This window comes from Molothrus ater, chromosome 6 (genome assembly GCF_012460135.2).
Source record: "Molothrus ater isolate BHLD 08-10-18 breed brown headed cowbird chromosome 6, BPBGC_Mater_1.1, whole genome shotgun sequence".
Taxonomy (NCBI): Eukaryota; Metazoa; Chordata; class Aves; order Passeriformes; family Icteridae; genus Molothrus; species Molothrus ater.
In genome coordinates, this window is record NC_050483.2 from 54,157,709 (window position 1) to 54,182,625 (window position 24,917).

Consider the following 24,917-nt stretch of genomic DNA (forward strand, 5'->3'; position numbering starts at 1 on the left):
TTTCTGCCAAATTGCTCAATACAGTTCATGTCAGGACCCCAATAATAATTTTGGTTATCCTCGCTAACATGTCCAGGAAGAGACAGTCACTGTTTCAGAAGGCTGTATCCATCTGATGAATGAGGTGGTTCTGCATTTCTATGAAGGACTCCTCAGCAAGAGCAGGATCTGTTCAGCCAAAGACCCAGAAGCCTGCTGCCAAGCTCTGACACAAGTAGCATTAAAGTAGCCAACCACATCACTCTGAAAGTACTGACATGACACAAGGGTAACATAGAAGCTTAGTGAAGACACTGGTGGATATCTTTTTATAGAAAAACTTCATTGGTTTTCCCAAGACTGAAATAAATTTATAAAAATGGGTGAGGATGACAATGGTGAGATGAAGACACAAGGAACTGGCCACCTAAAATCCACAGACAATGGATTTGCATGGGCAAAGGTTCTATCAATTCCCTCTTGCAGGAACAGGTGGGAACACTTTTGAAAACAGAAATATGAAGAGTACACAATGGGGTAGAAAGAAATAAAGGGAAGTTGAAGACAGACACCTAAAAAGGCTCAACAGGGCAAAGATCTCTTCTGGCACATACTCATGTCATGGAAGGCCATTTCTTAGCTGGCCCTCTGCATTCAGACTAGGTAGTGCCTAATGCAAAACCCCAAGTTGTAGGAGCACTATAGACAGATACTGCAGTGGCTGGCTGGAGTTAGCCTAAACCCTTCATCCAGAGCAATTAAATCCATGGACCTACCCTAAATCCTGCAAATCCATCAGAATACTTCTGCACCAGCCTGCAAGGAGTTTAGAGTCACAAGGTCCAGCAGGAGCTTTGGTTTCAGGCTCTGTACCACAGGAAAATGAGCAAACCAAAGCCAGACCTGAGCTGGCCTTGAAAGCCATCCAGTAAGGACACATGAACTCAGAACTCTGGCAGACCCAGGCAGGCTCTGCTCAGCTGAGACAATTGTTTCCTCCAGAAGCTGCATCTACAGCCAGTCATGTAATTGTCAGGGGTACAGACACAGCTTGATGGCTACTTCTTGTCTATATTTGAGAAGACCTAAAAAAGAGTCATTCCTGCTATACCCACTTACCACTTTGTGTTTTGGCTTTGTCATAGAGACTTCCATTTCTTCGGCACCTGAATTATCACTGGGAGAGCCAGATCTGAAATCCATCATCTCTTCCTCTTGTTTCTTGAGGCTGTCTGCTACTGTTTGGATGGCTTTTGTCCATTCTTCCCTGGCAAAATATAGGCAAACACATTAATTACTTATGGCTTTAGATTACCATCTGCCATGGCAAGGATCACCAAGGAATACAGAGCCACTAATACTCTCTCATGAATCAATGGAAGATATGATGAATTATGTGCATTTTCAAGCACTGCAAAAATGCATTTTTAAAATCTTTATTAATCATACTAGAAACAAGAGACAACTGAAGTCCTCCCAGTCTGGACATAATACAAGACTTTTTGGATAACAGAATTTCTAATGGGCATTCAGTCAACAGCTCAGGATATGACCTGGTCATACAGACATTTACATAACCAAAACAGACTTGCCAAAACCAAAAAAGCAAAAGGCTTGCACAAAGCAATTAAAGCAAGTTTCTACGTTTCTGTGGTGCACTGAAACACACATCCAACTCCTGGGGACACTGTGGCACCTCTTCACAAACATATCCCAAATTTTAGTGGCTGTAGTGGCAAGAGATGTTCTTGGAAAAGGTCTTAAAGCTCAGGACGCTTAGGTTATTCTTCTGTTGTAAAGATGATGACATTAGTACAGCAATTGCTGTGTAAACTTTAGCAGAATGTCAGCAAAAGCAGTGACATTTCATCTTAGGCACAGGTCTTGGTTACGATAAGTTTCCACAGCTGTTTCAGCAACCAGTGCTCTAACAGTGACCCCTTCAACTCCCATGGAGACAACTTCCACTCCAGTGTCCTTGGGGAGATTTCACACCTTTGAAGCTACTGAAGTGAAAGTTCTCGGCCTTCACTCGATTTCACTGCAAATTTATTGAACATAAAGAATGCAACTCATAAGGGCTTCCAGGGTCTCAGGACAGGCTTTAAAGACACACACAGGGGCTGAAGACACATCCAGTGGACAACGTGGACTTACATGTTTACTGTCTTTTGTATATGCAGGGAACAGGATGTGGTGATTTAGTTGGTGTTTCTAGGGACTGGTTAAATTCTTCTCCTAAGGACATCCCAGGTAAAATATTTTGCAACTTCAGCAGCAGCCAATGCTGAACAACTCTGTGCACAATCTGCAGTGCAGCTGTGCCATCCTTATCAATGTCCAATTATTCACTGGTCCTATGAAGCTGTTTTTTTTTTTTTAATCATATCTGAACATGTGAGTTTCCATTTATAATGGATGCCAGAGGCAGATCATTCCCCAGAGGAAGCAAAGTCCATGGGAAAAAGTATCCAACACAAGATTTTAATAAAAATTGCACCACACAAGGTCTTTCCTGCCTTGTGCATTTTTATTTTGGATTTTGCCTGAATTGTGCACAATTCATCCAGCCCTGTATGGGGCAGCAAGGTGATGTCAAACATTCAGAACATTCTCCCTATACTCCCAGCACAGACTGCTCCATTCACCATCCCTAACACATTCCCTTATTTACTAGGCATATTTTTACATTCAAAATTATTACAAAAAGAACTTCTTCTTCCACACTTTTCTCTCTCCATTTCTTTCAAAAAAGCAAACATTGGTTCTAAAGGCATACAGAAAGCTAAAGGCATATTGACCTTCATATCTCTTTTGTTACTGACTTGGTTGAGATCTCAGCCCTCCTGAAGTGAGTATCTTTGATTTCTGGGAGAACAGAATTTCACCCTCAGCTTTTATGTCTCAAGAGTACACAACAGAGGTGACTAACACTCTGAGCCCTGAAGTGTCACAAAGCTGACTTAATTGGCTAGGAGGGAACAAAACAAGACTGAAATACAATCTTCCCCCAAGTGGAAACTGCTATTCACTCCCTTTAGGGTCAGTGACCACGAAGTTCCTAAAAGAAACAAGGACAAGTTTCTTTTTCTTTGCTTTTAATTTGACTAAACCTTTTTCTGATCATTGTAACAGAATCAAAAGCAATAATAAGGAGCATGCGAAGTGCATGCAAAGGCTATGAAAGAAATAAGTGAGTAATTCTTGGTAGAATTTACTGGTCTTCAAAATAAATATGTGCTAGGATCATATCTAGGGAGGACCAGGCTTTTAAGATACCCACTCCCTTAGAACAATGATACTGGAATAATTTGAGTTCAGTTTCTGAAGAGCAAGTAAATATTTAAATACCCAGTTGCTGTATTATAGCTGTGCTGGAAAACTGTTCTCTCTGGAGGTAAGAGATCAATTCTCCAATGATGAGAGCACAGGATGTAGCTCTTAGCTTTGTTTCCTAAAAGATGAAACAGAAATCTGCACCTGCAGCAACTAACTATCACCTTTATTATCTAATTTGCATAAGACATTAGCAATCAGCAATGATACAACTAACTTTTCCTTTAGAAATAGGGTGTCTAAATAGACTTTAAAAGGTCACTATTTTGATACAACTCAACTCTGCCTGAATCTCTATTTCATTTGTGCTCATCCTTCCAGAAACTCCCAGGTCAGAAACCCTTCATTTTACATACCACAACATTTCCAGTGAGAGATGAACCTTAAATTCCAGAAATAACTACCTGTGTGCTGGTACACACCTGCACCTGTCCGTTTTGGATACCCAACCTAGCAACAATTCACTTACAAACACTGCTCAAAATCCACTCTCTGAAACCCTCCCTTTAGGGTTGCTTTTATACTGGGAAATGCACTAAAACTGAAGGCACTCCAAAATTATTTGTCACTCTACAGTCCAGACGTACATCATCTGATAAATAAGAGCTTCATCAGAGGACTCACTATTAATGCTGAACACTTGCATCTGCTTTTGCAAGGAGTTTATGCATTAAATATGAATGAAACATACCGCTCCTCTGGAGTCTCCACATGAAATGTTCTTTCAATTACTGTGGTCCACTGGAGGCATCTAATGATAAATGTGTTTGGTTTAGGTCGCTCTGTCTTCATCAGCTGGCACTCTACCACAATCAAGAAAGAAAGAGTCATGGTACATAAGCAGGTTTAAATAATCATTTGTCTTTATTCTTATCTAGCAAACTGTTGCAATTAATCAGCCACAGAAATCTCTGTAAGTACTTCTTTAGGAGACTTGAGACAATTTACTGTGTTGATGAAACCAATAAATAGCTTGGGAGATAGCCATCTAAGCAGCTCTGAAATCAAATTCTGCTTTGAAAGGCTCCACGTTTGGTCTGCCCATAGATGTAAGCAGAAATGTGATGTGATAACACAGAAGCCATTCAGACTCAGGTCCCATACTCTAAAGGTCATCCAGAGCACAGCACATGGCCAAAGCCATTTGATAATGAAGCAATTACATACACTGAAACTAAAATCAAGCCCCTACGTTCCCTCCTATTGACTTTCTCACATAAAACCCTGTCCATGGTTTCCAGGGAGCTGCAGGAAGAACATCTGATCATTTTGCAGCAACCTGATGAAGATCAGACTCAGCATTTCCAGTCCTCAAACACTAGAGGGAACATCAAACTGCAAAGGCACCCCCTGGGAAGACCCCATTCCAAAAGCCTTCGGGAGAGCTGTGGCAGTCGGGTGCGAGCAGCTTCCATCCCTGCCAGGCTCTAAGCACAGCCTAAAAAGGCTACAGAAGTACAGCTACATGCTAAGCCACCATTTCCTTCATCAAAATGTTCTGTTGAGAGCTGAGTGTAATTTTTTTTTTTTAATTTGTAAATTAAAAAAAAACCCAACTTTTTTTAATTTTATTTTTTAAATTTTACTTTAAGCTTCTTAGGATGTTACAAGTGTTTATCCTTCAAATTTGGGCCAGAAAATGCTCCCGGATAAAGGGTATGCTTTGGCTCTACTAACAGAGATCTGAAAAACAAAAGAAAATCAATGAAATAACAAAAGGAGCCAAACCACCACATTTTTTGGACAAACGTTAATAGAAAAGCTAATTAATTAAACAGATCCTGCTAGAGGAAAGTCAAATTAAGAAACCAAGTCAGCAGGGAAAAAAAAATATAATTGTAAGAGTTTTTTTCTTGCATTAAACTCTTTTCCTTGCAGCTAATGAAACCACAAGCTTGCTGTTATTTGGTCTTCAGTTTCTAAATAGACTCCTAAATAAATAAAAAGGCACTATGAAGACAAGAAGAAATTTCTGTTTACTGCTAGAGCTATGAACTTCCTCCACCATCAGCAATGTGCAAGTGGAGGACAGAATCCACCAGAATAACAGTACACATTACTAAGGTTACACTGGTACCATTAGGTTAATTTCATTATTGTGTAAATTTAGAATGCTCAGTTTTAAGTTCAAGCTCTTAATTAGCACCAAGATAAAATATTTACTGCCAGTGTTTTTGAGCACTGTATTTTTGGCAATATATTTCATGCCTCATTTGCTGCTGGAATTATAAGCTTTTCAATTAGTAACTGCATTTTTCATTACAAGAAAATATAATTTTTCTTTAATAGCACACTGAGGTTATACTGCATCCTCCTAAAGCACTCCAATTAGATAAGAGAAAGTTTATTAATGAGTCATGCAAAGGCTTTAGTGCAATAAATGGCACTCCTTCATTCAGATTAAACAACTTCCACGCAGTGATGTGGCTGCGCTGGGTTCGCCCTTGCAGCCACCTCTGTGAGAGTCAAACACAACTGCCCGGGTGAGCCTGGGGCTGATAAATTCCACTCCAAAGATCTCACTCCTGCTTCCAGACCTCCCACCTCCTTAGCTGCCCTTCTTTTTTTGTTGTTTGTTTGTTCTGCCTCCCGTTTTTATCTGCTTAAGGTGATTAGAGGAAGGCTGGGGCTGTCCTCTAGGAGCCTGCACAATGCAGCCCTAAGACACCGAATCTGGCTGCAGACTCAGGAACATCAGGCTGTTTCCTAACCCTGTGCTAACCCAGAGCTGTTCTCCCATACTCATCCCAAAATACAGCATCATAAAGAAATAAACACAGAGGTTTTACTTAGATATTAAAAACAGTTTAGATTCATATTCGGAAGTAGCTGCATAGATATTTAAACTAGCCATGAACTCTAGATTTAACCATTTAATTTCAGCATGATAAACCACACAAGGTTTTTTCTGTTACAGACAGGGACCAATTACATGTCACTCTTCCCCTAAATCAGCACTGTCCATTGATATTTGTTAAGTTTGCTGATCCAGCAATCTTTAAGGCATACAGCAAGATGAATAATAGAGATTTGTCAGTTAATAACCACTATAATTCAGGGATGTCACCCAGAATTGTTTTGTTTAGTGAACAATATGCTGTCTAATTACCCTGCTCAATCATAACAGCACATATCAAGAAATACAGAAGGCTTTACTTTACCAAAGTGCTATACCATATAGGTTCTAGAAGTTTGAAACTACCACTTATTTCTCACCATGTATGATGATCACATGGATTTTATCAATGAAATAAATGAACAGTAATTTTTTTCTTACTTTTAAACTCAACTGTGTGCTCTTCACTGTAGCTGAAGTTAGAGAAATCCAAAATTCACCTACTCTAATCATCAATGTATTACTGCAGTGTGCACCACTCCAGCACAGCAGAGAAGATGCTGTGTAGTTTTAGGTCTGATTTCTGGCATGTTTGGGGATTCTGCTATAAAAACATTCAATTTCAAACAGGGGCTGAGGGTTACCCACTTTGAAGAAAGTTTTTCCTGTGAAACAGGCCAACGTAAGTACTCCCCATTTGCAACAGAGTAGGTACTATGAACAGCAGCCTGTTGAAAATTATTTAAATTTCTCTAAAGAACCTCTTGATTCTTTCCTGGCGTTTGGTCTTTTAAAGTAAGTAGGACAGAGAAATTGTTCCTAACAGGAATAGACACCAAGGCATTCAAATGTAAATTACCATTTTGTATTTGAAAGACACTTAGTATTATCCCAGTGACTTTCTAAAATGTCACAATATTTGCTTTCCCAGCACTTAAGCAAAAAGGCAGATTACTTTCGTTGAAAGTGTCAAACTCTGCTCCCTATATAATGACATCACACTTAAAACAATAATATCAAGGAAGAATCCTTCCTATTCCTGCTTTGGTTTCTTTAAGGAAGGGTATGGAGAAACAGAAAAAAGAAAACAGAAAAAAAAAAAGGAAAAAGGTAAATAAGGAAAATAGAATGATGAAAAAATAAAACCTCTGGAAGACAAACACAAATATTATGTTGAAGTGTCTGTTTTCTGTAACACCACTGGATAGATTCAACTCTGAACTGTTCACCATGGCAAAAGTGAGGGGCCAGGAGCACCAAGTTACAGACCTGCACAAAGGTGGCTCTTAGTAGCACCACACAAAAAAAATCAACAAGTCGAACCACCAATCTGGCCATCCTGTGCCCTCTGAAAAACGCTTGACTGCAGACACCCAGTCCTGTCCCAAAAGGAGCTCTCGTATTGTTGAGCAATTACGTTTTCAGCAGTACAACAAAACCACCACAGTCCATCTTCCTTTTTGACAGCCGGGAGCAATAATCCCTTTCTAACAGGAACAGCCTCTCTCTCCATGTGGTTTTTCACAATATACTGCTTTTCTCAGCTATATGGTTTTAAAGGCTTATAACCTAATAGGGAGACATACATGATAATCCGAGATTACAATTGGTATGAAGGCTACTTATCTCACAGATTTACAACTCAGCCTCTACTGGTTATTCATCTGCAGGAGCTCTGGAGCAGAACTTTTAGGTACAGACTTTTTTATTCCTTCTACCTTATTAGTAGTAAAGTACAGAACACAAAACACAAATAAGATTCAAACACTCAGGCACCACGCTTCATGAGTGTTACTTTGGGTTCTTCTGTATTTGTTTTTTGTTTGTTGTCATGTTTTTTTTTAATCATCAGTAGGTTAATTCCAGAGAAAATAAACTCCTTAAACAGAGCAAACATTAGTATATGCCTATTTTAAAAGGAAAATTAGGTGGAGAAAAGGTTTTTTAAAATAAATAGTACAGCTCTCTTTAGCTAGAGGGGCTTAGAAACAAGTTTTCAAAAATGTATGATTAAAACCCTCACAGACCAAAAGGAAAAGGCCAGTGTAGGAGAAAGAAGGGACTGTCAAGCACATGGAAATCACACACTATTTATTGCTAATACTTTCTTCATACCCATTAAAGGAAAAGACAGGTGACCATTAGTTGCTATCTTCTGTCATAGCTTTCTCATTAATTATTTCCCACTTCTCATGAGCTGACAAAATCACTCAATATGAATTTTACACTAAAAGTAATAAAATTCCCCCTTTAAAAAAACCCTCCTTTTACTTGCAAAGATAAAAAAGCCTACATTTTTGTACAGCAGAAGAGGTTAAAGATTTTAATCAGAAACATGGGACCACTTCCAAAGAACAGACTGACAGAGACAGCCTGCCATCTCATTAAAAAAAAAAATCTGGTTCACTAATTAACAAAAAAAGTCAGGGCTATCATGGATGAAAAGAAAACAGAAAGATTAATTTTTACAAAATATTTAATCTTAATATTTAAAATAATTAATTTTTTTACAAAATAATTTCCCCCACCTTTTACTGGCAGGAGGCTTCTGCAGGCCTGTGCTCTGGCCTGAGCCTTCCTCCAGAGACAGCTCAAATTCATTCACACTAACACAACATGTTAACCTGAATGAAAGGATAAAGCAAGCAGGTTCAAAGGGAAAGACTGTGGTGCAAAATACATCCAAACAATGATCCCTGAGATGAGCTCAGCTGGTTAGAGCCTGGTGCTAATAACACCAAGTTTGTGGGTTCAATCCCCATATGGGCCATTTACATGAAGAGTTGGACTCGATGATCCTGTGGGTCCCATCCAACTCAGAATATTCTGTCAATCTGTGAAAGTGTGGAGGGCACCCAGAAGGGACAGAAGTGCTGGCAGCACTGCCTGCTACTGCCTACATGAGAAATTAAATCCTGGTGGGGAAACAGCTGCTTCTGTGGGCCCAAATCCTCCTTCTAGCAAGGAGGGCCCCACTCCAATCTTCAAGGCCTTCCTGAGCTGCCACCAAGCAAGAGCCACTTCTAGGAACATCCTCCCACCCATCACCCAGCCCACGATGCCTCTTACAGGCAACTCTTATAACTCATCTATCTACAGGCACGTGCTGTGTCTTCTCTGACAATGCTCCAATGCCATGGTAACAAACCTGTTTATCTATAAATGCTGAAACTGATGGGCTCAATCTGCCAAAAAAGCACCACATTGCTGTTGAGAAAACTGATTTAAGTCAACCCATTTTAAAGGCAACTTAGACAAAGAAAAGGTGATGGACACATTTTTACTCCTTAGTACTGAGCTGCCCAAGTAATGCAGTTAGCAGCAGCAAGAGGATGGAAGTGTCCTCCAGAAAGTGCATTTGTTAAAAGCCTCTGGCTATAGACCAAGTACTGAATTAATTTATAAATTAATGGCTTTCTTCTGCTTTGCTTTACCTTCTCAATCTGTAAGAAGATACCAGTCTAAAGAGGAAAGTACCATGTCATTACTGAAATGAAAACACTACAAGAATTCTCCCTCTCAAACGACACAGAAAGCCCCAAAGCACTCTTGGAATCCTGCACAGAGGCACCAGGAAACAGCATGTCCATTATGTATTCCCTCATCACTCACAACAGGTATGTGCTGCTACTGGGGGAAAAATAATGAACATTTCCATTAATTCCTACTGCTGTCTAGCCCTCTTCCAGGAGCAGGGTGTTTCAAAATAAATACCTGCTTAATGATCAGCTACAAAGAAGAATCCCCTGTATTTTGAGCTACCTTGTAAGGAAGAGGGAAAGCCCCTACCCTTCTCTCTGCAGAGCTTTGCTTCCAGTAGTCACCAGGAACATGGAACAGATCATTGTTAATAACAGGTGCCATAATGATCTATTTTTAAGTGGTGGAACGAGACACAGGCAGATCACGAGACAGGAAAGATGAAGAACAGGAGAAAATAAAAGCTGGAAGTATACAGTGAAAAGTTAAAAACATGAGCAAGAAAAGGAAATTATCTTCAGAGTCTTCTATCACATCCTGTGCTGCAGCACCTGAGCAAAGTCGGAAATGTTTGCATAGTAGAGAGTGCAGAGGTTAGGAGATTGTTATTATTTCCAAACCCTTTTGTTGGCTTTGATAGAAGAACTATGGGTTTGTGTTCAAAATTAAGAAAATCCAAGTGTGCTTTGTTAAAACATGTGCTCACTCTGCATTCTCTTATGCTAACAATTAAATAACTCTGACCAATGTCAATGCCACTGGAATCCAGATCTGGTGGCAGAAATGCTTCTGCTGTACCTACCCCACCAAGTACATGCACCTGGGTAAATTTTCACTTTAAAGCAATTTGCTGACTAACATACATACAAAATATTAACAAATAAACCCATTTTATTCAATAACCAGAAACGCTAAATTACTAGAAAGCTTCAAAAAAACAAGAAAAATAAGCAGAGCATCAAACCTCCACGTTACAATCATTCCTGAGAAACACAGTGGGATTTATCAGCTCAAATAAACACACTTTGTGTTTAGACACAGCACTCTGGGCAGATCTGAATGCTACTGATGCAGCTTCCCAGCTGTGTTACAAGAAGACATCAACCCCAAAGTGGACAAGGAAGCAGCTAGAAACACTTACGAGCTACTGAGAAGTTATTTAAAGGTGATTCCCGCTGGTCCACATCCTGTGGCCGTTCCTTGTAGCCAATGAAGGTGCCATCATTCTTCAACAGAAAATACCGTGGCCTCCATGTTTTGATGTATTCTCCTGGAAAGAGAGGATGGGCAAAGGGAAACAACATCAGAAAACACCCCAAAATACTGACACATCAATAATTTCTGTTAATATTGGAACTGTATGTCATCCTGACAGCAGCAGTTGTAAGAACATTCAGTTCAGTCTGATACAAACAGTGGAAAAACACAGGCACTGAGTCACATACTGATAGCAATGTTAGCCATAAAAATGGGACTTCACAAAAGGTAAACAGCTATGTTTTGTTCTTCCATCTACTTTGATTTCCATTCAAATTCTGCAACATCTGCCTTAAATGCATTTTAAATTTTAAAAAAATCAGAGCAGATGTCCTATGTATTATTTTTGCTATTGTCATTTTTCATACTGACAAGTGGAGAAATTTTTTTCATTTACATTTTGCAGCGCAAGTATTTTAAACAAGAATGGGTAATTTACTAATTAGTCAACTGCTTTATCAAACCAACAGTCACTTTCAGACCATAAGAAGATAATTCTCTGCTTATGTTACATAACATCACTCACTTCTCTCACAACATCTCAAGCATGAAACACAAGATGATACATCACAATATGAAGGAGAAAACACTGGATGATGTATAGCCACCACAAAGTCGAAAACAAACATCTACTCTGAAAGATATGCCACCCTTCTTTGTCTGAGGAAACATCCATTGCTCACACCATGCTACTGCTCATCTGAGTAACCTGCACAGGTGACACTTGCATGACTGCATTACAGCCACATTCAAAATGTTCAGCAGCAGAATAAGAAGGAAAGAGTTAATCAAAACCTCAGTTATTTACTGGATTTATTAAGGTCTTCAGGGAAGGAAGCAGAAATCCCATTGAAGGCTCTTCTGGATGACTGTCAGTATGCCTGAGTTTTTTTGCTCATTTACCAGATCATTGTTTTCTGAGGCAGTCTCTCAAGAATCTCAAATAGCTTTTCATGGCGTCAAGCTGCCCCTCTAGGTCCTAAAAGGTCCTGTTTCTACTCAACTGAGTCACAAAAATCTCATTCAAGGTGTTATTCTAAACACAGTACTGGCCACACTTTTCCAATTCTGCTCACCCCAAAAACTGATTTAAAATTTTTAAAAGCAAGTGGTCAACTACAAAGCACCCACAGCCACACATCAACCATGCCCTCCTCCCTTCTGTATGGTTTCTCACTGGTTTGTTTAACACTGGGGAGAAGATGAGAGAGTACACTCAGAGCTGAACTCCTTTCCAGCCTGCCACAGCAGGACCACACCTGTGCATCCTGTAATGCTGCCCTGCAGTGGCTGGTGCCCAGTGCCCACAGGTTCACCTGCTGGCAAGCTCTTCAAACAACCAAAATAGATGAGAGGAGAAGGCTCACCAGATTTACTGGCTCTAGCAACCTTCTGCTGCTCTGCTGTTCTCCAAGGCTCCTCTCATACTTTCCCATTGCTCAGCTTTCCTCTGCTGGTGATTTCTCTCCCAGCAAAGTGCACCCTGCCCCAGGAACTCCCTTGCAGCTGCTTTGTCTCCTTCCTGTCCCCACAGACCTCCTCTCCGTCTGTGGTGCAGTTTCAACCTGCTTTGGGCAGCAGCTGTGTCACTTCTCCGTTCACACTCATCCTTCTCTCTCCTGCACACAGAAGCAGAAGCAACCCCGACGCCCACACAACACAGACAGGGGTGTGCACAGCCCCACCAGCTGCTTTCACCTCTTTAGTCCTCACTGGGATTTCAATTTCCTCATCTAAACCAAAAAACTAAGAGCTACTGAGCTGTTAGGGAGAGTCACACAGAGTCACCTTTGCAGTGGCCACGTCTGCAGAAAACATCCATGTGAACTAATGAAACAGGTATGGGGCAAGAAAGAGGAGAGGAAAAGGAGCACAAACCTTCTCATTGTTTCTTTTAGCAATGGCTGTTATTGCCCTAAGTGTTACACCAGCCTGTAAGGCGCTTACGAAAGTGTCATCATCGCTCCAGGAATTTCAGAACTCACCTGTCATGGTTTAACATTTATAGGCAAGGAGGTAAATGTAGAAGGTTTTGTTGTCATCATCTTTTTAATTCTGACCTTAATTAAATGCCAAAAACTTTCTGGGATCAGCAGGAGATTATGAAGCCTTTCACATTTAAATTATCAGTCCAACTCGGCCCAGATCAGTGAGATTACTCCAATCTCATTACTGCTACACCACAGATGTGACTACAGGGACGAGAAGACACTGGCATGCTCAGCCCAGCTCCTGACTAGAGGTTTGCCAGGTAAGCAGGTTGGGAAGGTGGCTGCCTAAACCATCAGGATTTTGGAACATGCTGTTACATACCAGACTCCTTGGCATTTTCTTCTCTTGCATAAAGCACACCCAGGAGACCTAATGACCACCACACACCCCTTATCATACCTGCACTTAGGACTAAACCCAGATTGGATGGGACAAATACTATCTGAACAGAGACAAGACTGAGAATTTCTACTTCCCTTACTCCCTAATTTATGCTACACATCCTCCTCACTGGCATTTACAGAGGGGACACTAATTTTTTGCAGATTCTGAAATTATTATCTGGTTATTTGCAACGAAGTACACATAATTTTAAACAGAATGACACTGTACTGTCACAGGAGACTTTCTCTAAGATTAGATGCTTATGTTTGGCTCTCATACTTTCTTACAGCTTTATCCCACCGATCTGCTTCTCTGTTAGAAACACATCCTCTAACAGGATTAATCACACAGTCTTTAAAATTGTGCATTCCATACATATATAGCATCCTCCTCCACACTCACTGCTTCTGTGTGAAAAATCTAGGATTTCATTACCACCAGCCTTTCTGCAGGGATCATTCTACTTGGATCTTCCTTTAAGCATTGCTTTAGCTGGTTATGGTTCCTGATCCACCTTTTTAATTTGCAAATAAATAACATGATTTTATTTAAAATTTTTTCCACATGTCTGGAGCTTAATGAATACTGTAATATGGCAATCCAACATATTATTGATTATTGTTCTTGCCAAGTAGAGTATGAGGCACAGCGCAGCATCTGTGGTACAAGTTTTTATTATATAACACACTGAGGTTGTACTTCTGCATCCTGCAAAAAAGTGGCAAGACACTGCCTGGTGTGTGACTTCCCAAGGAAATGATCTCCAAGTATAATTTTGTATTCAAGCCTGAGCAAGCTATCATTCCTCTGCAGAAGCTCGGAAACACAGACTCACCAACAGTCATCAAAAAGATGTACAAAGTGCATATTCTTAAGAAACAAGTTTATAGTTTTATGATTAGCTAAAAGGCTATAAATGGCCTACAGCCCACAAGGACCACATCAAAAGGTGACAGCAAATCTGAGTACTGAAGGCAGAAAAGGAGTTTGTCAATACAGACAAAAAAATAATTATGTGGAACTGCTGGGACAAAGCTGTCTGAAAAACATCAACACCTTTTCCTTCCTCCAATATACTCAGCAAGCTGTCATGCCTCAAGAGTGAACTGAGCTGTTTCAATTTTTGCCCTGTGTTCTTTGTTCCTTGTTGTGGTTTTGTTTTTAAGAATCACAAGAAGAAGTTACTTGAAGTCACTAATATTAGCAGTTATGTACTCACACTAGAAAGAATCATACCGAGTACAGTAAATGCAAGCATGTGTGGCAAATTCTATCAGACAACACTAAAAAAAAAAATAATGATCCACCATGGAAAAGTGAACAATTTACAAAGCAAAACATTTTTTCCTCTGTGATTCATTGCTTGTGTAATGCCCTGGCAGAGCCTTCTTTGTTTTCAGTAACAGAATGCTAACACTGCAGAGACAGGAAAGCAAAAGCATGGGTTATAAATCCTACATATAAAATCCTGGAACCAAACACACTCCTCTGTAGCTTGCTAGCTTTATTATTTAAAATCTTTATGTATCATTCTGTTTACTCCGAGCAATTTCCAAATTGCAAAGATTCCCAAACTGTATATATCTGGAAACATACACAAAGATTGTTATAGACTGATTTCCCTTTATTGCCTTGTGCCTGCCCCCACACACTGCACATTAAAATACTTAACACACACTCAGAATGTAAATCCATCTCATGCCAGAAAAGCTTTTTCGCTGTAACACATACTGCAAAGCATTCTTATGCCTGAATATTTCAGAAAAAGTTAAACACAAAACTCCTTTGGCTCATGAAAAGTTAATTCTACTGAGGATTTACAATAATGCAGGGTTAGATTATTTTCCTCTCCTCCCCACAACAGTATCTCACCGAATCTGGAGCTGTCTACCACTGATAGAGTGTCTAACATCAGAAACAGCTGCCACTCCCTGGGAAGCTCACGGGGTAAGTGGAGAATAATGAGCAGCAAGCACCAGCAGAACAAAAGAAAATCCATCTTTATTTACCAACTGCTGCATGCTTGTTGCTGCATCAAGCTCATTCAAAGCCAACACCACACCCTTTAATTCAGAACAGACTATATTTAAGAAGCCTCTGTTTTTGTTTTAATCAACTCATACATACCAATGGTTTGAAAAAAAAATAAATCCTTAGGTTAACCAAGTCAGCATCCAATGCTACCCTTGATATTTACAAAAGCACCCGACTGACTATTAACTTTCTTATGGCCCAAAGTAACCAAGTAACAAGCCCAGGAGCACTGACTGAAAACAAAGTCTCAGTTATATGAAATGCAGTCAGGTGGCTACCACAAATCTACCAATAAATAATGCATTAAACTTTCTGCTCTGAGCATCAGAAGTAGCACCTTTAATTGCATTTAAGCATAACACTCAAAAAATTAGAGCTTTTGAGTTATGCAAGCCTTCTCTACATTCCCACACGCTCTGATGATGTAGGGCACTCCCTGCTCGTACAGCTCCAGTTCCTGTCCGAGGGAACATGAAAGTTATGCCAATCGAAACGCTAATGTGCCACCCATCAAAGGCACAGTGACTCATTTCTGAGCCTCAATGGCCATGAGAAGTGGTCTGCATCCTGTCGGCCTAATAAGGGCTCGGAAAACAGACGCAAATTTCCTTAAAGATGTGAAGCTTTCAGGAGCTGCCATCTCCTTCGTGCTGAGGAGTGGGATGGGGATTTACAGTTAGTTCTTACTGCGCGAGTAAACTGATTAAGTGTCCACTCGCTTCAAAACCAGCTGAAATCAAAACAGATTTGGAAAAAGAAAGCAGGGCTTGAAAACTTGCCTTTGCATTTCTAAAGCACTCGGAAGCAAGCACTTTCCAAGTGCAGGGAGCTAATTCTGGATCTTAACGACCTGACACCAAACAATTAAGTCTAGGGTGACCTGAATGAAAACTCTCAGCTCAAGTATGTTTCGTTTTTTATAAAAATAGCTGCACAGACACCCACCAGGCTGGTGCACCACTCTCGCTCCCCGATGCAAACTGTCAGAACAAGATATTTAAACACAGTAGATTTTCAGTAGCTTGGGGAAATTAAAAAGAAAGAAAAGAAAAAGAGGTTATGTTAATGTCTTTCCCAACACGCTGGCGGAGAGAGGAGGACCTCTGGTTTGTCTGCCTATTCAGAGGCACAGCGAAGGGGCCGCTTCTTTGATGATTTTTTGGGGCCCCTCTCTGGATGCCTCCTCGGCCACCGCCTCCAGCGTACAGCTGCAGAGGCGCTCCCTGTGCCTGGAATCTCAATGAGGAGCCTGGGGCTGCCGGCGGGGCTGCTCCCCGGCGGGGAGGTCACCGCAGCCCTCGGCCAGCGCTGTGGGAACAGCTCTGTGCATGGCCACCACCAACCAGGCCAGCCCCGCACAGCTCAGCTCCTCCGTGCCTGGCATGGCCCCGATGTGGGGTCCCACGGTCCCAGTGGGCTGACTGGGGCACGATAAATCGGTTCCTCACTCTCTTCCCCCGCAGGCAGTGCGATGGCTCTGGGGTGCGTGGCCGTGACTGACGTGACTGCCAACAGGTTCAGGAGAAGTGCTGCCTCCTCCTCCTCCTTGGTTTCAGCTTTTCTAAACCTCCTGCTGCTTCTCAAGTTCAGGGAGAGTTGCAGTCAGGGCACCTGCTTCATTATCATTTCTTGGGGGAATATGGGGAGGGGGCAGGTGGGCACCGGAGGTAGGGCAGAGGGTGATGGATGAGCCCTCTGGTCTCTGAGCGACAAAGGGAGCTGTGGGAGGACAACTCCTGGTCACCTGGCACCCCACATCTGTAAATTAACTTCAGAAAGCAGCACATAGCCTTGGCTTCGGGCTTCCCACAAAGCTATGTAGAAAAGTAAATGTACTGGAAGCTGCCCCTGTCTGTAGTTACACAACAGCGCAGGTGGGAAACACCTAAGGAAGGCATCGGGTGCTCTGATTCACAAAGCTGGCCATGGGAGAGATGAGAAGCCAGATTACAGAGAAAGAAAAACAGATTCTCACCCAATACTTTCTCTGTGCAGGGGATGGACAACTACCACGTTCTCAGATTCTATCTCTCCCAAAGGGTTTGAGATCACCAGCCAACACCACCACTGCAGAAGATGACACCCCTGTATTTTTTACCGCTATACTTCAACTGTATAGTTATGTAAAACTGAAACATGGAGGTTTATATTTCTCTTTTTCTTTTTTTTTTGCTGAATTTCAGTTTAGAAGGTCAAAAATGTTGCCATATTGCTTACAGCAATCAATTTAAGCAATACCAGATATTCCCAAAGGAGCAAAAGAGAATTAATCAGCATGTAAAAAACTCCTTACTCCTACCTTTGGCACAGCTTAGTCAGGCTAGTCCTAACCTACAGCTGTCTCCAGTGGGAGAAGATGTAAATGAAATTTCATTAAAAACAGCAGTTTTAAGGATAGCTACATAAATTACAGGAAAATATAAAGTGATTTCTTAAACTATACTGAAAACAATCTCAGAGTGAATTGCATCTTCACTACCTCATGGTGCGAACAACAGGACTTAAAACTACCATGAGGGGTCCAACACGATTAGAGAAATCTTTAGAAATAAACTTGCAAGCAGCTACAGGATTTTAACAAAATAAAACATTCCTGTAACAGAAAGTGCCATCATGTGTTTCTCTGCTTTTGACAGGTGCCCAACTCTCTCCCATTTTTATAAATAAATAAAAATGACAGAGGAGGTGTCAGATTCACTGAACTGAATTAAGCATACTTAGAACAATTATTTCTCCCCAAGTAATTTCTACCTTGACACTATGATGGAAAATAGCACAAGCAGCTAACAAGGCACTTAAGCTAATGAGCCTCTGCAAGTTTTTAAATATCTTCCCTTAGAGGAAGGAGGTAGCTACAACCATTCCTCAAGCTCAGTCAGTATTTCTGCAAATCAGGCTCTTAAATACACCCCATGTACTTACACAAACAATGTGACTTGGTGCTCCAAAGATTTTATGTCTACTACAAATACAAAGAAAAATAAAAACTAAAGCAAAAACACCAAACACACCACACCCTGGTGTGTTTGAACAAGGATGGGCTTTTCTAGACAGCCTCTGAAAGTTGATTCAATGATTTTACCTTTTTGCCTAAGAATCCTTAGGCATGACACTTGTGCTTATCTGAACACATGCCTGATTAGAATACCACATACCCAGTTTTGCTCTTCAGTAAATCCCATCTAGAGACTGGCAGAGCGTCTGAGAGGACAAAGCAAAAAAACATACACAAACCAAAGCTCTTCCTGAACAAATTAAGGTGAAATCACAGGTTTTTAACTTTTATTCCTCAAGTGACCTAAACATAGAGGATGTTCAGGATCATGAATTGATTAAAAATTATTTTAGTCCCTTCTCTCACTCTGCCCCAATAAAAAAAGATTCGGTGAGTCAAAGACTCAGGCAAGAGTGATTTTTACGATGCATTTATTTGTTTTATGAACATTAAACCTGGAAAGTACTCAGCAGAGGTTCCTCATTAAAATCTGAAAGTTGGTGAGGCTGAGAGATGACCTGGTAGCCTGGGGTGTGGGACCCCATGGGAAAGCAAGAGCAGGGAGGGAAAAAGCAGGACACAGCCTCGAAGAAAAGAGAAAACATCCACATTGAGGATGTTTTCATCCACCACTCCTTGAGTCCCTGGCTTGCTCTTCTAGGCTCCCATTACCACATCATTGTGTCATTCACAAAGTTAATCAAAACCTCAGGGAATTGTAAAGAAATGGAGAAAAAAAAAGGTTAAAGGACATTAGGGGAGATTTATGGAAACAGCAGCATTTCTAAAATAGATATGAACCAACTACAGAGGCAGTTTGAAGAGGGGGATAAAAGCTCTCTTAGTAAAAACGAAGCTGCAGAACACAGATTTTAATAAATAAGCAATTTATGGAGAGTAAGAAATTAACACATTGTATTGTCACCCTTTAGCTTCTGGGTTTGAGTCCTAATTTTCAACATAAATGCATGGAGTTGTTTTCAGTCCTACAATAAAAGCTTTACCAGTAATTGTGTGATCATGCTGTGCATCAGGAAATTTCTTAAAAGTGCCAAGAAAATAAAATCAATGTAGAATTTTAAAATATTTATACAAACTGATAAATATTTCGTAGAAAGATGAATGAAAGCTAAGTTAAACAAACATTTCAATGGAAAAAATAAGAAACGACATTAAAAAAGAGGTGGTGTCTTTATAGGGCTGGGGCTAATTTGGATTTCCCTTCTTCATTTAGTCACTAGCAAGTCTACAAAATCCTGGAGGAGGACAAGAAGACCATGTTAGTTCTAATAAAAAGTTTCATTTATCTTGAGGCATTTAATGGCCATCAATGGAAAAATTAGGAGCACTTCCCAGAAAGCAAGTCCTAATATTTGTTATCATGGCAACCTCCTGGTTACGCCTCCAAATTTAGTATTCCACAGATAAGTTTTACTGAGTCACTACCCCAAACTCAGCAATGAAAATCTCCTCCAGATAACAGGAGTGCTGCCTCACTTCAGAAGAATTTTGCAAAGTAACTTAATTGCATGCTGAGAATTTATTAAAGCAACTTCACCACTGAGTAGTTTAAGAGCAGAACAGCCACGGCAGCTCTGGTACTAAGCTTAGCTGAGTAACCCAGGCATAAGAAACTCTGCCAAGGATTTCTGTGCCTTGAACTAAGGTGTGTTGTCACTGTAAAGCAGAGCACAATCCACACTGCTGCCTCAACAGGGTCAGTCAGACTCACTATTACATCTCATTTATTTTTATAATAGACAGTAGAAATGTTGAGTCTTAAAATAATCAAACAGCAAAATTCATGCTGGATTTCAGTGGTACCAAAATTTAGCCCCGTGACACTGAAACATGTCTAAAATACAACTAAAAACACATACATATGATCATAACTATTTTTTAGCCTCAAAGTTATCTATTATATTAAGCTCATTATACTTCTCTGTAACAGCTCCAAGCTCTAGGAGAGAATGCATTTCAGTCACACAAAGATCTGTTTCTTACACAAGGATGAATGAAATAAAGACCAACCTGAAAAAAGACACAATAAAGACCTACCTACCTTGACACTGCTACCAAAAATTAATTTCCTTGTAGCCAACAGCATCTTGCTACACTAAAGTCACTTTTCATTTTAAAAATGGGACAAAAAATGAAAAGTATATCCCTCACAGAAGTGGGAAGCAGATGGACACAGAAGCTGGGAGCCTAGATTACAGTTTCCAGTCTGCAGTGCCTCTTACTTTTGTTTTGGGAGGACATAGCAAAAATTCCATTTTCTATTCCAACTGCTCCTATAAGCAATGTTAAAATAAACATCACCCCCAGCCTGCCCTAAACTCACACCAGTTTCTGTGGGCATCAAATCTGGTACTTGCCTCACTGGATCTTCTGAGGTCAGGGACTGCCACATTAGCCCCACCTTTCCTCCACACCTGGTTTTCCATGCACAGCTCACCACACAGCTGCTCCTCACCACACATTCCTTCATCCACCCGAATCCTGAAAGCCCCATCCCAATAACTGAACACAGTCCACTCTCTGTAGTTCCATCTTCCCACTCTCACTAGGATGTCCCCAAAGAACAGAAGCCAAACAAACTCCAAAACACAAACCTCACCTAACCACATTACAGCTACCCATCAGGTGTAGTACTTGCAACAACTAGAGCAGCTCTCCAGGAAAGTCAGATTGCCACATTCTGGGAACACCAGAAAACCATAAATAAAACTTTAAACTTTTAAATGACAGCTTTTTGCTTGTTCTTGTTTGTTTTGCATTTTCTTGTTTATTAATTCCATTTTTTTAAAAAGGAGAGACAAAGAGCCCTACAGGTCACCTGAGGTAACATTCCTGAAAGCCAGGTGCCTCAGGGACTTCTGGCAAGGAAGGTACAGACACATGTACAGAAAAGCCTGCATGCAAGCACTGTTTGATGCTTAGCACACTCTGTTTTACAGCATGGCCTGCCACTGGTCCCTGAGCTGATGCTTCCAGCTTCCAGCTCAGGTGGCAGCTGCTGGGGGCTCCTCTGCCACTTCAGCCAAGCCAAGCAAGGTCAAGCCAAGCAAGGCCACCCTGCAAACCCTGCAGCTGCCAGTAAGGTGGGAGGGGAGCTGGAGGAGAAAAGGAGGGGGGAGATAGAGGCACCTTTTGGAGGCAGAGAACTGTGTTAGACATGAGTTAAGACATGGTTACAATTCTGGCTGAAATAGCTGCATGGGAGCAGTGCTGGCAAAGGGACAAGCTGGGTCTCTGGTGGGCAGGCACTGACTGGGCTGAGAGCACAGGCAGGGCAGGGAGAGGCTGCAGCCTGACCCCCTCCCCAGGCCATGCCAGTTGTGCTTGTGGCAATCACCAGTCCTCTCCTGCTCCTATCCCAGCACCGACACAGGCAGCTGGAAGCACAGGCTGTGCCCAGCCTGTAGGGAGAGTATGCTCCCCACTCAGCACCTCCTTGCTGACATGCAGCCAAATCCAGCAAGCTGGAATCTCAAAGCTGAATCCTTCAGATACACACAGACATATAGGGATGCTCCACAGAGCTAACATGGAGCCTGGCTGGGAGCACAGGGTCCCTGCACTGACCCTGCTCCTTCACAGGCACAGCCAACACTCTCAGGAAAATCTTCCTGTGTCACACTGGCCACAAAGACTGAACCACTCTCTGGTCTGGGGAAGCTGTAAGGGTTAGATTATTCTCCCATTTACTGCTTTTGCACATTAATTTCCCCATCCCCTGTGAGAAAACCTTTTTAACTTCAGGATTACAGCCTGAGTATCAAACTAAGAGACAAAAATGTTTCCAAAAAGCAGTCACTGAACACTTAAAATTTTCATTTATCCACAGCATACTAAACGAACCTTGGTTGTGGGCAGACTTATTACAAATTACAGTTTTCTAAATGAAGACACATTTGGCTATAGAAATTGGACAATACAGGTAACACCTTCTTCTTTAAAAAAGAGAAAAAAAGAAAAAAAGAGAAAGAACAAAGGACCCAAATGAAAATTACTGTACGGGTATTTTATTTGGTGGCAAAATTGCAGCTCAACTACAAGATTAACTAAGCACAAGTCCACTACTGGGTCACTATCACTGGTTTGAGAAGATGTTTTTCTATACACTTTTCTTCCCCCCTCATCAGAGAATCCAAATTTCCTAGTGTAATCATTTTCCCAATTTCAAAAGAAATGGAAGCCTTTCCAAGCAATGAAGATATCTAGTTATTTAATCACAGATGCAATACAAGATTAAAATGGCTTTGAAAAGGTAATCCTTTATGATAAAGTTTCCCAATGAGCATTAAATCAACAGGTTCCAAATTTCAGCTATAAAATCTGATTGAAACTGCTGTTCTGCAAAACTACCACCTACATGCTCCTGCCTGTCCTTACTGAAAATGCAGTCTAAATTGCTACCTCAATAAAGAAATATACCCAATACTAACAGGAGTTCTATGAAAATTTCTTGATGGCCTGCAAGGATTGTTGTACTTAACCCAAAGGTAAAATTTACAGTAATTTATACTATAGAAATCAACTGCTCTGCAGTTATGCATACAAGCAGGTTCTCGTTTCATGCTGCAGTTGGAACTTCTACCAAATTCTGGATGGTGGCAATTAAATAGCTTCATTTGCAATCCTCTCTTCTTTGCACCTAATTCATGACAGCACACAGGATGGAGAAAAAGGTGGTTATGGCATTTCATTAGGTATGTTTCCATGTCTTAATCCTTAAAAAGGAAACTGTAAACGGCAAGCTGGAAAAAGGATGATGATGAAAAAGCAAAGAAGACAGGGATGAGGGAAATAAAAGGATTTTTTTTAAATGGAATTTAGGATTATAAACATCAATGCCTTTTTTAGAAAGAGATCCATCCATATTCCCCCTTTCTTTGTACTGAAGTTTAATAACATTCTCTCCAAGTTACCAATTTTGAGAAAATCACTGGATAAACACTTGTGTTAACCCAGCTACATGGCTCAGTGCCAAATGTAATGCCAAACTTCCCAGTTGCAAAACGAGCTGTTTTTACACACCAAAGTAACCACGCAGCAGGCCTGCCGAGCCTGAAGACAGCTGACAGAGATGACTGTTGCTGTCCCCCCATTGCACCGACATCCATCCAAATACCAACATCTGCTGTGCTACAATTTACTTTTTACACAACATTTAGCAAAACAGTGCCTCTGACTGCAACATCATTAAGGAAGTAACAACAAATAAATCGCAAAGTCCCATCAGACAGTTGTAAAATTAAAGCATAGTTTGCCTTGCATACGCTGAGCCTTAGTCCAGACGTGTTGGACTTCAGAAATAATAAGCATTAGAAGGCGTTTTCTTTTATTAAACGCACAAAATTCCGTAAACCATGACAAGTGTAATCCATCATTACAGTGTAAATTACAGTTTTGAGGATATTGACTTGACTCAATCAGGAGAGAAGCAGATGCCTGAGAGGCAGCACAGCCTGCCCAGGACCATTGCAGCAGCCCAGACTCCTAACAGGATTACCCCGTGCCTGGGAGTGTAAGCTCTGAATTCAGGGCCTGCTCCTTTCCAAACACTCTGAGCACGTATTTGTGCTTGCAAAGTAAGGAATTAACATTCCTAGAAACTCAAGTGCCCTTTGCTTTAAAAGCAGGGCTGAGCAAGGAGGCCAAGGCAATCGGACACCACGGCACAGAGGCAAGGTGGGCGCTGGTAGCGAGCCCTGTTAGAAATTCACAGCGTGGAGGTTCAAACCAGGATTCTGGCTCCTGAGTGCAAGCCAGGTCTGGTGAGTGGTTCCACTGCACTGCCCAACACAGCTCACACCACAGAAGACCCTACATGATCAGTGTCCTCCAATCAGTCGTCCTTCACACCCGCATCACTCAGGGTGCAACTCAAAATGGGGATGCACAGCCACTCTGACACTGCCACATGGCTCAGGCTTTTATTGGCACACAGGCAAAAGAGGAGGAAGAGCAAAGAATTTTAATCTTTAAATTTGTGACCAATTTTCAAAACCAACTCTTCTTCCTTCTGTCCTGCAGCAATTCTATGAATGCAAAAAATAAGAAAAAAAAAAAAAAATTCTCACTTTTGAAAAGCAGATACTGAAATGAAAAATTTACTGAAAAACAACTTGAATTTTATTAGGCATCAATTAAAGGGTTTTCCCTCAATCTTTCTGCTCCACATCACCCTCTTTAACGCCTTTAATAAAAAAATGCTTGAGTTACAAAAAGCAACATTTTTTGTTGGAACAATCAGTCTCCCTACATCTCCAGACAACGTGTCTGTCTGGAACAACAACATACCCAACACTCAGCTCGAGATACAACTACTTGGCAGGCTGTATTTCAAAGCAGTTTCACCAAAACAATACCCTTTCCCTTAAATCCCTATCAGCTTAATAGTGGAAGACCATAATATTTCAGATAACATAGACAGCAAGCATTTTGGTAAATTCAGTGGACATTGTTTATCCAATCCAAAAATAGCCAATGTTCACAGCCAGATAAACAAAAATGCTACTTCACCTTAATTCATGCTAAAGGCAAGGGGTTAAAGCTTAAATACTTCTGGGGGTTTGGCCAGTGTTGATCTGTGTTAGGCTATGTATATATGCACAC

The 24,917-nt window shown here is 41.0% G+C and overlaps 1 protein-coding gene across 5 annotated transcripts in view; it reads right to left on the reverse strand.

Moving 5' to 3' along the window:
• The window catches only part of AKT1 (AKT serine/threonine kinase 1), a 78,905-nt gene that overhangs the window by 28,784 nt on the left and 25,204 nt on the right, over positions 1–24,917 (reverse strand). For all 5 annotated transcript variants that reach the window (XM_054515122.1, XM_036383813.2, XM_036383814.2 and 2 more), the window contains 3 exons: positions 10,773–10,901; positions 4,007–4,118; positions 1,099–1,246 (listed from right to left, as the gene is read on the reverse strand). In XM_054515122.1, coding sequence (XP_054371097.1) covers positions 1,099–1,246; positions 4,007–4,118; positions 10,773–10,901 — 389 coding nt within the window. The remainder of the gene's footprint in view (positions 1–1,098; positions 1,247–4,006; positions 4,119–10,772; positions 10,902–24,917) is intronic.